Raw genomic sequence first — 13,501 nt, forward strand, 5'->3', positions numbered from 1 at the left:
CAGATATATCACAACTAAGTACCCACAGTAAACACTCTATCGTAATGACTTTTAATATAGTAAAAATAAATTACATTTCATTTGAAACACTGCTCATAAGCGGCAAATGAAAAATAAAATCATTTAATGTTAAATATGAAATAACTTCCTGAAAATGTAATTAAATAGTGCTTTAGTGTAGTGAAATGACAATTTAACTGCGCTATATAAATGTTATTATTCTTGGAAATCGTAATCGTGTTATTGTAGTCGAACAGCAAATAATTTTGACACACATGACATACATAACGGTTCATAAAAAGATTAGCCAATACATAATAAAAAATATTACAAATTTTGAACAATGGTAGAGTAACGATAACAAAATGTTGAATAAAATAAAAAAGACTAAAAGAAATTTGACATCAGCGCAATCATTTGAAGCAAATTTCTGTCAGTCTCAAAAATGTTAAGACATATTTATGCTTATTTATAAGTGTCACAGTATAATGCAAAACAATATAAGAAATTATTGATATTTATATAAAGAAAAACAGTTATGTAGTGTAATCTACAGAAGATACAATAAACCACTTGCAAAGAAATGGAGGATCTAACATTTCATAAATAGAATCAAAGGCAGTTTTATTATTGTTACACGTGTCATAATGAAAGGAATCACAAATTTTGCTTTTCAAATAAAAGTAAAAGATAAATAAAACATTATCTTTTGTGTTCACACCTTTATCGCTGCGGGGCGGGCAACATGCGGTCCCAGGAGGTGTTGAGGCAGTGGTGCCACTCGCTGCATCGCCCGCTGACCGCCTCTGTGTTGGGGAGCACACTGATTGGGAAGACGCCGTTCTGCAAAAAAAGAATAACCATTGGTCAAAGAAGGAATGAAGGAAACGACAGCCAAAATTGTCACAAATGCACATATTCGCAAAGCAAAAATTATTTATGGAAATCAAAAATCGCACAGCATATAACTATAAACCAGCCTAGAGAGCGATGTTGACATTTAAAATAATACAAGAAAAATTATATTCCTGAGCGATTTACAGGCTCAAAAAAATTAATGACATTTTAACAACAATACGAATAGCTACAAATACACAGTAAACCATTCGCATTACCAATCAGTCGCACATAATTATTATTTGTGTAGTGTAAACAAAATGATAAATATTCAAATATACCCATTCAATGATGTTCGTCTCATAATACTCACGTTTGTTTTATGCCAAAGAGCTTCAACGGATCCGATAAACCTTTCTAGTTCAGCACTGCTGCCGAACAACAGTCCCATCTCAGTTCCTTCACGCACTTCGCAGAAAACAAACTCCTGAAATAAACGAGCACGTAAAAATCTTCAATCGCTATATTATTCATTAAGACCATTTTATAAAGCTCAGTGAAATGTGGTTATTACCAGAATACACCAGTTGTCATCGTTGTCGGGAATCTTGAAAGCTGTGAGGTCCTTGATGAGGGCGCATGATAATATTTCAACACAATTTTTGTTTGATATTTGTTGTTCTTTTATGACGACATCTATAAAAACAAAAACAAAAAATATTATGTAACTGCACAAAACATTAAAACCTTTGAAATAAATCCGATTGTGTTGTAATAAACTCTCGTCTCATTATTTGATGACCATCAAATCGACTATCAGCATCATTTTGAATTTTTGACATTCGATTGATCCCCTTTATGTAAATACCGATTCTCCGTCTGCTTCCGCTTTCAAACAAATTGTGATCATCTGACAACCATAAAAATATTACAGTTATGCCAAATGCTTGCACAATTTGAACCAAATCTGAAAAGGGCCAGATGTTGAACAGGGACCGTTCAAAAGACAACATTTCTAGATAGCGCCGATCTTTAATCGCCGATGGAAAAGTGACGAGAGTTTGAAATACCCCAAATAGAGTCAAGAATTTAGCAAAGCAATGTTAGCTAGTACAAAAGATTACCCTTTCGGTCACAAACATTGCAGATTTAAAGACATGTTGAGTTTCCTGCATGTGCCAGTCATTGTGCATTCTATACAAGATGAGGAATATTAGCATACCTGTTTGTTGGGAATCATAGTCATCATTACTGTGGTTGGTGATGGTAATCTCGCTGTCGGTAAGGGACTTGGGCGCCTGCAGCTGTTCCCTCAGAGTGACAATGTGCTCGGAGGTGGCCAGGAGGGTGCAGCAAGCTGGCAAGGTGTTCTTGCTCTTGTCCACCTTGGGACCCTCTAGTGCCTGAAATATGTCATTAATTGAAAACAGAGTTTTACCATGTGAATACTGCACAAGAGTCCCAACTTCAACTTTCAACTGCTCTGGCTATTCAGATCTGGTCACCAAACATGGTTAACGTCATTTCAGGCATCTTTCACGAGGGCGATACTGAGAGTATCTTTCACTCTGGAATAAGCAGCAAATGTACCACGTATATATTATTATTAATAATAAATCATTGTGAAACAACACGAACTAATTAAATAAAATTTACATTCACCGGGATTTGAACCCGCGACTACAGATTCGTAGTGGAGAACCTTAATTCTCGACCACAAAGAGTGGGTAAAAAATGGAACACAAACTAGTTAACACATCATCAGTTTACAACATTAAGATGTTAAAATAATAAGCATCAAATCAATGTTATTATTATAAATTATTACAACAAAAGGAATGAAACAGTTTAATTTCTTGTAGACAACAGAGAGCATGCCTAGTGTAATTGAAGAATGGCCTCCCAAGGCCATTAGTTACAATATTATAGAAGACAGTTTTGACAGCTCTCATGAGCAGTCAGCTCGACAATAAACTGTCATTGGGAGTCCTCTGTGTAACAATAAGCTGTCGACTGTATACCATCCATCTTCCCAACGATAGAATTTGTCATTATTTCTTAAATCAACTCGCAGTGAATTTAAATCAATAATACATATACCATTTCATTAATTACATTCTTATACGGCGGTTCAACGCTGTATGGTATGGTAAAGCAGGTTTAAGACCGTTTCAACCGTACAAATGTGCTGGTAGTAGGTAAAGTTTTCATTGTTCCAACCTTACGCAAGGTGTTATATTTACACGACGTTTATAAGTTTGAGCACGATGGTAAAACAAACCTGTGCAGCGTGCATGAGGAGACCCTGCAGCCACTGGGAGGCAGTGTCATCATCAGGAGCGGCCATCTGCAGGGTGGATCCAATGCCAGAGTTCAGGGCTATCTCGAAGCAGTGCGGCCGGCCTTGTACATCGGTACATCTGGTGAAATATTACAAAATAAAGACAAATTTCTTCCATTCCTTACCGTAATAAGGGATTCCAGTGAAACATATGATGTCTTAAAATAAATATTGATTAACAATGAAGCATGCCCACAATCACTAACAAGTCAATTCAGATAACTTTACTTTAGAATAATTTCAATCTTGTTTTATTATTATCCCGCCACGCATTGCTATGACTCAGTCTGTCTATACCAATAGAGAACCAATAGCGCATGTTGCTTTTACGTCCAACAGATAGCACTGTTTTAAGAAAAAAAGCATGGTTGCCCAACAGATGGTGCTGTTTTTCAAAAAAAGCACGTTTTACCTGTCACAGGTGACATCTACATATTAAAGGTACAAAAAAAACATGCGCGAATTTGAATGCAAAGTTGTGTCAAAATTTCAAAGCAATCGGTGAAGAACTTTCAAAAATTTATGATTTTGAGCAAACAAACATTTACATTTTTATTTATATATATATAGATATATAGAAAGATAGATTTCCTATCAATAATAAATTTTTGGTATCTTCAAGTGCAAAATAAAATAATGTGTAATCTATAAATGAAGTATTTACAATGATTGTGTTGAACTCTAAGGGGGTATTTCACTATGTCGGGCTAAATATCTGACTAGCTATCCGTTGGCTGGATTTAAAGATCAGAATAACTTCGTTATTCAACGGCGACCGTTTCACCATTGTTTCTAGCTTCCGGATAGATAACACTCGAAATAGTCTGGCAACATCGCAAAATGTTTGCAGTTATTCCATCTACTGCCACGGCTGTCATGCGTCACAGTCCGTACACCGCGAAGTGTGCATTTGTTTGGTTATGTTATGTTGATTATCAGGTCATTTTAGATAGATTCGTGTCGAATTAATACATTGTTTCTTATTTTGAACACAATCAAATAATTCAGGATGGATCATACAAGCATTAAAATTCGTTCTACAAAATTCGACTCACTTCTCAGCTGTTAAACTCGGAATGTTTTGACGCCATCTTTGATTCGAGGAATAGCGCCTAACGTGAAGTTCGAGCACTGATTAGTCAAATCTAACTTTAACCCGAGCGTTAGCGTTATTCAGATATAGTGAAAACGAAAACATGACTATTCCGCGGATTAGTGCTTGGTCAGAACATAATCAGAGATAGTGAAATACCCCCTAAGAGTGCAACTGGCAATACAGATAATGGTTCAAAGTAATCGGCCATTATCACTCTAATAACATTTTGGAATAGAAAGAAATGTATTTTAATCAAAAGAAAGAATGGTCACCTTCTCACTCCCAAGACACCTTCAAGTTTAATGGAATGTGGAAGGCAGTATTCAGAGTGTGGGTCTGTTGGTGGAGCGCTGGAACCATACGACAGGGCACCAGATCTAGAGAGAAACAAGTCAATCATTATAATTAGGGCTGGTATTATTTTAAATGTTTCGCAAATAGTATGCATAATAATATGATTATATACATGCAATTCAAATTAAATACATGTTATCAAGTGTAAATGAAAAGCCTGATTACTTCAATAAAAAGAAGCTTGGACGCCAGTACTTCTGCTTCTCAGTTTTGTACATCAGGAAGCCTTCTAGTGGAGGGAAGGGGCTTGGAGCTCCCCCCCTATTGCAAGAAGCCGGGGAGCTGCTGCCAACCATTCCATAATAGGCACATTCCTCAAACTGCAAAAGAACAAAATAAATATTACCATAAATAAAAAGTTAGACTGCTTCAGTGTTAATGTACAATCTGGATAAAAATACCATATTTAAATTATGTTCAAGTGAGTCACACCATGTTGAACGTAATAACTTTGTACCATAGTCAGTTTTAACAGCTTTCCCTCGCTGCTTCATTCAAATTTACAATATTTAATAGAGTCAAAGCTGTAGAAGTCAAGCTTTATGAATTTTAAAAAGAGGTTATGCTTTTTTTTTGCACTAATAAGTTAGAAATAAAACCACGGCATAGGTATTAACAATTTGTTAAATCAGGTTGCTAAATCGATAATGTTATTAACCTTTTGTACAGAAGTGGTATTAATCAGAATACGTTTCAAAGATTCCCTCTCTTTCCAAAGGATGGATGGAATGCTGCCCATGACAGCGGTGGAGCCGTAGACAACTCGGCTGTTACGTGAACTCCATTCCAAAGAAGAAACCAAACGGTGGCACAAATAGCGGTCTCCAGTAATCAGGATGCAGCGACATTCACCGCTTTTGTCGAAGATCTTTACATACTGGCTGTCGGGGCCAATCTAAAAATATAATTGAAATTTAATTTGCAGTAATTATCAATTCTTCTTGGTGGCTGTAAGTTGTAAGGTTCATCAAATTAGTCATCATCACAAGACACAGATCAGCAGCACCTATATTATACACAGAATGTAAACATAATACATATTATGTTATGTTAAACATTTACAGCCTTACTAACAAATGTGGTATAAATTTTATATAATTGGTATAAAATAACAATTATAAAATAGTTCTAGGAAACATATATGTTGTTTATACTAGCCAAATAGGGTTGTATCTGTTGTACATATAAACTTGAAATTTCTCAAAAAAATTTTGGAATATTTCTACGGTATTTTAAAAATTTGATTTCTTATTTGGAAGATTTTAAAAAATACCATTTTAGAAACTAGATAAAATTACCTTTCATATTTTTGTTTTCGAAATATACCTGTTAATTAATATTTGAAAATTTTAATATTTTAATTACAAACATGAAAAAAGTTGAAAAAAAACCCACATTATCAGCCTTACTAAAAAAAACCACTTCACATTTGTTAAACGGTGTTTTTGTTACGCATTGTAGAAAGATTGTGCACTTTTTAGTTATCATAACAACATTGAAATTTTCAGACCACAGAAGAACGCAAAGGAGCGCATGCGCATCATGCACTTCCGTTTCCCCGCGTGTAGGTTTGTTTTGTGTCATTAAAATCATGTTTTTAATAATAACTTCTATTCTAATGACCAATTCACTATTATATTAGTTTGTATAATTCAATATATTTACAATTATTTGTGTTATTTTATCAGTTTTTATCCGTATAATGTCTTTTTGTGAAAAATATATATAGTTTCATCATATCGGAAAAATCGAGGTTACATCCTACTTATTTTTTTTTATCAACTTTTACCGCATGAATTTAATAAAACTTCCTGCCTTATGCATGTGTAGGTAAATACAAAGTTTAAAAAAATCAATCTACAAGAAAATTGTCACTTTAGTTTTTATTTTGCTTTTACAATAAAAAGTTATAATAATAACTCCCAGAGAACATGTAACCAAAAAATTTTACTTTTGGATTCATCGTTTGTGAAATATAAACGTTTGTGAAATATAAACCTGGATTTACATTTACCTACATATCTCATGCTGCCAAAATGCGGCGATGCCAACTCTTTTGCACATTTAAAGACATTTTTATTTGTAAAAATTCAAATTAGAGCTTGTACAGTCTTTATTCGAAGTGTTAAAAAAACATGGTTAAACGGTTGGGAAGTGTTTTTTTTATTAGTCAGACTGTTAATGTTTTTGCACTGTGGAATCGGATATTAAATAATTGTGACAATGTAATATAGAATAAAATGTTTACTAACCACAATAACATCCAGCAGATCATGAGTCAGGAAACAGATCAAGTTGTAGGTAGTTTTGCCATGTTCTACGTCGGCAACGTACAGAGCCTTATCGGTGATGAACACCAACAGCGGAGACCATTTTCCATTTTCTTGCGAGTATACTGACCGTACCTTTAGCATCTAAATCAAAAATGATTTTTATTAAGATGTAATTGGTAAATATTGCAATACAATGTAAAAATTTTAACATCAAAACGGAACTTACTCGGTGCAATACTTCTGATGAATCTGAAAACAGCTCCAGCTTAAGTTTTTCACAGCATTCAATGGCCACATTCTCTTCAAAGCTGTCAAAGTAAGATGGCTCATCAGCCGTCATCAGCTTAACGGAAATTCTCTTATTTTCCATCACCTCCTTGTTTATCATGGAATCTATAAACTTTGCAGACAATTTAAATGTGGGTGAAATCTTTTCGTTTTTAGGATAACATATGTTTGGGAATTTGGTCGACTCCTCTTTCAGTTTGTTTTGATAGAAAACATTATTTTTCAATTTGTTTTCAAATGCGTTCTTCTGTCCGACATTCTTCAGGAAACGATTCATCAGAGAGGCCTTTCGATTGTTGAGCATCTTCATTTGGAAGTCATTTCCTTCAACTATCTCGAGGGTTTCGTCAAAATCTAAGCATTCATTGATTGTGTCTTGCATGCTGCTTGAATCGCAAGTAGAATCAATATTTTCTTTGTTGTTATTGTCGGCCACACTTTTAGTAGATTTTTCATAGCGCATTATATTTTTCTGCCTCAATGGTGAAGACAGATGTTTAGATACGCCTCCTTTGACAGAATCAGGCTGATCAATAATGTATTTGGATAATTTGAATTTGGCTTTATCTGTATTCTCTGAAAGAGAATCGTTTTCAGAACACAAGTCAGGCACTGGTGGCGCCTCCTCTTCTTGATCTTTGGAGCTGGCAGGGGTGGTAGAGACGGTTACTTCCACAACATTCTCTTTAGTTGGAATGGTTTCTTGTTTTTCTTTAGGAATATTTTGTGCAGGTCCTTGAGGTTGAGTGCTGTCATTAATAGGTGTGAATGTATCTTTAGAAGTATCGAAGGTTGTCTTAAACGTATCATACTCATAGCAGTAAGATACACCTTTGTGCTCATAAACAGTACTCTCACAATTAACGATATATTTATTACGAACGCCGCCAGTAGTTCCAGTAGCTTCCGAATTGAGTTGGTTAGTATTATTTTGTAGTTTCCAATCCATGAATGTCTTACTGTTATTTGCTTTCATGTCCAATGTTAAACTTTGTTTAGATATGTCATTTTGTGCTTTGAACGCATTAACTTCATCTTGCTGAGGGTTATCAGACTTGTACATACTCTTATTCACCTTGTCTCCCCGCCGCCGCAGCTGGTTGTCGGCATCGTGTGTGTAGTTGCGACTGTAACCATCAACTTTTACTCTGTTGTCTCTCTGTTTGAAATTATTGTCCAACCCAGCATCAAAACTCTTTGACAGAAAAGATGCATTAGGTTTAGCTACATTTTCCGATGGCAGGACTTCCAATACACTCTGACAATCTTCAGAGCCTTCTGGGACACCTCTTTCGGCTATATTGAGGCCAAAGTTTATGTTTTTGTAAATGTTTTTTAGAGAACCGAAAAGATTTTTGGAGTCTAATAAATTTCGCATACTATTTCTGGTTTCCGTATTGACATTCTTTGAATCATGTTCTTCGATTATATCAGTGCGAATGTACCTTTTCTTTTTCAATGAAGATTTTTTCAAGCAACTTGCCCTCGGTAAAATTTCACTCATCTGCAATTGGGTATCGTCATTACTCAAGTCTGCATGATTGTTGATGTCGGCATCTGAGAAATACATAGTTCTCATCATAGGCCTTGCGAGATTATTTTCAATGCAATCACAAGAATACGATTTTTGAGTGCTCTCGCACTTTTTTGTAGCTCCGGTTGTGTATTTGACATTTGTGTCTGAATTAAATGACAATGTTTGACTTGAAGATGTTTCAGATTCAGTACTCAAATTTGAATCGGAACTATTGCAGCTGCAAATATATAGTTGCCTTTGATCCACCGGAGAATCATTGGGATTCTGCGATAGTTCTTCTTTGGAGCATTTGCAAGTATTCACTTTATTTACGCAATGTTCGGAGTCGCATGATTTGGTAATATTTTTAGTCAAATAGTTGTCATCCTGATATTCATATATTCCACTCTTATCGGGATATCCACTGACATCAGTTCTTCCATAAGTCAGGACATCTGAGCGAGCATTACGTCCCGGTGGCTGCTGAGAGTCAAAGTATTTACTGTCTCCCGCTGTGCACCATGAGTAGCGGTTGTTCAAGTTGCTTAGCTTCTTCATGTTGCTGCCAGAGAAGTAGCTCATGGAAGCTTCAGGTCTGTACATGACGAATCCATGTTCTATGTGGATATTATCAGTTTTTGTATTGTTTAGAATGTCTTCGTGGAAAGACACTCTCTTCTTAGGCTGGGAAGAATTTGAAGTCTTTTTATTGCATTTCCGTCTATATACAATATCGTCAGAAGCAGATTTCATTGTTTCCATCATTTTTGGTTTTGCCCCGAGGTTGGAGGGGGGCTCTGCAGAACACAATTCGAAGGAAGAAGTTTTTTGTAAAATTGCAGCTTTCAAAACACTTTTAGATTCATGAGTTTTTACCACATCTGGGAGAGAATCGCGCAGGGTCTCTGAAGCCTTTTTAGTATTTTTCTTTTTTGAAAAACATTTCAACGTTTCTGAAACATCAAACTCATGCACATGCATGGGGGGTGTGATGTTTTGGTTTTCAATGTCGCTCTGCGTCATAACATCGTCTAGATCTACAGACTTGTGTCTGAGTAAGGATGGTTTGGACTTGGTATCAGGCTCGGAATACTTTTCTCCGTCCGAGGCCGCGTTATCAGAGACCAGCTCCTCAGCCCCGACGAGGCTGAGACTCATGCCCGGGGGGTACTCGCTAGTGAGCTCCGAGGCGTCGCTGTCCAAGCAGAGCACCCCTGAGTCGCCCGGAGTCTCGGCCAGGGAGCTGCACACGCTGGAGATCATGGCGCTGGCCGGCTGAAGGGGGAGCTCCAATACCAAGTTTTTATTTGCATTCTTATTTTTAATGTCGAATATCGAATTATCTGACAGAGTATTTGTTTCACTTGGTTCTATTTTAGTTTGTGCTTCTGGTGTATTCAGTGGGACGTCTTTATATTCCATGTTGTAATCGTATACGGAAGATTTTACAACTTCTGGACTGTTCTTTTGTTCATACATAGCTGTTCTGGCATACGATTCTGTAAATATTGTGTTTGCGGAATTAAACTTGGGTGGAGAAATGTCTGACTGATTTGTGGCCAAGTCCAAAATACCACCCATCTATGATGAAGGTTTATCCATATTACATCTGAAATCATCATAATTGTGAAAAATATGCGCATACGGAATACAATATTGACAAAAAAAAACCTCTTCGACATATGAAGTATAACAAAGCAAATTGGATATTGATTTAAAGTTGAAGGGAAACTGAGTCATTAATTAATGTTCAGTTGAAATGCACAAACAAGATAGTGCTATGCCAATTGCAACACTTGAGCACCATCGGGATGACATTGACAAGCTAGTTGATTGCAAAATACAATAACTACAGTGTAAGTGCAATAGAGCGCTGTCCGACTCCACTATCGTTTTAGGTCAAACATCGCAATTGGTCACCGAACTTTGGAAGAAAACCACTAACCTTTGATTTGGAGAACTCCCCGCCCCAGACATTATAATTCTTGAGAACGGTATCCGATTGGAAAACACAATAAATAAAACTACGCAGTACAAGGACGGGCCGCGGCGAATGTATTGAATATTGGGTGGCAAGTGAAGAGTGGCGACATGCAACACCAAGCGGCGCAGACGGGCGCAGACGTCAATTTGACATCGATTGGGCAAAATATTTCGGTGTTGCATTATTACTAAATAATTTGTAAGGTACTTTAAAATTCTGAATAATCCACAGAAAAATGTTTCCACACCGTGAACCTAAAAACCTGGACGGAGCTATTCAATAATAATTTGAAGCCGCGGGGTGAGGGGTGAGACGTATTAAAAATGCCGATATCTACTTAAAATTTTACTTGATAATGACATATCCCATCCCTTGTCTCATAAAATACCCAAAAAAAATCATAAGCAGTTATTACTGCGTTAACAACACAAAAATAAAACAATAATAGCTCATTAAGCACCACTTAACATATAAATCATTTCTAAATTTTGTCATACAAGATGGCTGCCAGGCAATATCCCTTCACCCAGAATTGACTTCAATGCCATTTATGCAAAATCTGATCAGATTTGTCCAGGCTTTTTAGATCCATGTTCCACACACACAAGAGTTCACAAAATATGCACAATATCAGTTCTCAAAATATGCTTTCAAGTATCGACTTCGTCGAGTCGAATAAAAATTGAATCGTCTGAAGCCGCTATTAATAAGGTACCTTGCTCAAGGTCTTACAGCACTCGGTTTATGTGTTAACGTGCACATTTGCACATTGACATGTTTACTTATGCGATTACATTTGATAATATTATTTCGTAAAAATATATTATAAATAATCATTGTTCATGGCATTTGTGCGCCTTTTTTATTATGCATTATTTTGTGTTGTATTTCTACAAAATACGATATTATTTACGATTTTTGTGGATGACGAACAAATTGTGGACAAAGAGGAAATCGATACAATATTTTTTTTGAGATAAAAACATGAGTATTGGCTTTGCTTTGAGTATTCTTCATCCACAATGTTCCAGGCGAACAACTCGGACAATGCTAAGGGTCAAAAACGATATGTGACAAATCCATAGTAAAGAAAACAAGAAATGGCGAATTTTCGGCTTATTATTTTGATATTAACGCAACAATGCATAATACTTCAAAAATTAAATCAGTATTAATATAAGTATCGTTTTATTAAGCATCCGGATTTGTAACAAACCAACAGAATCTATTTTATTAGTTTCTGTTTTTATACTTGATATAATAATAAAGCAATGCTAAACCCCTCCTCGCCGATAAAAATCTGCCTCTGTCCGCTGCTATTGCTCCCGCTGAACTCCGATTATATCCATAGACGATTCATCAAAATCTTTTTTGACAGGAGATGTTTACTTCGTACTTTGTCAATTTTCATCAAAAATATCTGTGCTGGTCAATCAGCTTCCCGTCACATTCATCGCTCTACAAAGTGCTTGAAATTTAATCTAATTCTAAGTTAACATTAATTAAATCTTTATATAGATCTAATATTAAGTTCATGGCGATAAAATGCGTTTCAAAATGCGTCTTTCGCTAGTTTTCTGTTTATTCTTTCAATACTATTCATGTTCAATTGACAGTTCGAATGTTAGTCCTTGTCACGATTTGAACGATCAAAAGTGCAATGAAACTTCGACATCGTTTCTGGATTTTCAGTTTAAGACTGAAATTGTACGCAACGAATACATTGTCACATTTACCGGCTACTACAAGTCGGTGTCAAGGGCTGGTTTTATCAGTGCTGCCTTGAATCATTCGGGGGTGAGTTTACAATACTTTTATTTTACTCTTTTTTTCTCTAACTTACCTTTCTGCTTGGGGTTAGTGATTTGATCACAATAAAGCGGACACATGTCTACTTTGGATAACCTGTACTCACTTAAGTATATCATGGCTACTAAGGAGTAACCTCATGTATTAAGACTGTTTTTTTCCCCACAAAACTGTTTCTGTATTTTCAAATTTAAGGTATTACACAATTTTTTATTTATTTTTTTGGTTTTTTTTTGTAGAAATGTATGTATTACTACGCTAAAGCGTTGATGATTATTTTAATTGTATGTACTATACTATTATTATAGGTGCAACTAATCTCCTGCTGACAAGCTACTTGCAGTAGCTTAGCGGGTATAAATAATATTGTATGTAATCTTTATACAAATAAAAAATAAAATAAAAAATAAATTATGAAGTTAATGAATATTAAAAATAATGATGTACTGCAACTTGCGGTCATCACCGTTGGTCTACATTTGCTTCTGTCTTCGTTTAATCCTAAATGTCTGCAAACAAACATTGTTTAAACGATGGTATTTGTTGTAGCTATGTTTCCATACAAGCTTGCGGCCCGGCCATGAGCTAAACACCCCCAGATGCAGTAAAATTTTTGACATCTCTGTCAAAACCGAAATTTTTCCTGTAAGCTATAAATGACACAATTTTTGACGCAGCTTGTCTTTTACATTGTGTCTATGCATATATTTTTTGTATGTTTACATGCGTATATGTTAAAATGTGTACTATAATATGTTGAAATGTTAGACAAACGACATATAACTACGTAAAATCTATTTATTTTCCACCTTTTACTTATGATCATGCATAATATACATCTGTAAAACACATTATTAACATCCCTTTTTAATTTAAAAAAAAGTTTTTCATGAATCTACATCATTCCACTGTCGAAACATTTTCCATTGATTTAAAAAAAAAATCTTTTCATTATACATTATTAGTTCATTCTCTTTATATTAAAAGCACTCCTTTCCTTAGC

At 35.4% G+C, this 13,501-nt stretch overlaps 2 protein-coding genes across 2 annotated transcripts in view; one reads left to right on the forward strand and one right to left on the reverse strand.

Annotated features, from left to right (window-relative positions):
* Positions 1-151: 151 nt before the first annotated feature.
* prd1 (pleckstrin homology domain-containing protein pruning defect 1) lies at positions 152-10,807 on the reverse strand. The gene is made up of 11 exons (XM_089649862.1): positions 10,651-10,807; positions 7,128-10,314; positions 6,881-7,042; positions 5,287-5,523; positions 4,794-4,948; positions 4,547-4,651; positions 3,119-3,257; positions 2,060-2,240; positions 1,412-1,533; positions 1,211-1,324; positions 152-843 (listed from the first exon to the last, which is right to left on the reverse strand). Exons 2-11 carry the CDS (start codon positions 10,284-10,286, stop codon positions 724-726), a joined length of 4,494 nt encoding a protein of 1,497 aa, XP_089505988.1. The 5' UTR covers positions 10,287-10,314; positions 10,651-10,807; the 3' UTR covers positions 152-723.
* Positions 10,808-12,115: 1,308 nt separating this feature from the next.
* The window catches only part of S1P (membrane-bound transcription factor site-1 protease), a 55,674-nt gene continuing 54,288 nt past the window's right edge, over positions 12,116-13,501 (forward strand). The window contains exon 1 of the mRNA XM_089649906.1: positions 12,116-12,486. Within this exon, the coding sequence (XP_089506032.1) occupies positions 12,235-12,486 (252 nt within the window). The 5' untranslated portion in view covers positions 12,116-12,234. The remainder of the gene's footprint in view (positions 12,487-13,501) is intronic.

This window comes from Hesperophylax consimilis, chromosome 31, assembly GCF_061612785.1.
Source record: "Hesperophylax consimilis isolate HC1 chromosome 31, BYU_Hcon_1.0, whole genome shotgun sequence".
In the NCBI taxonomy this organism is placed as follows: domain Eukaryota; kingdom Metazoa; phylum Arthropoda; class Insecta; order Trichoptera; family Limnephilidae; genus Hesperophylax; species Hesperophylax consimilis.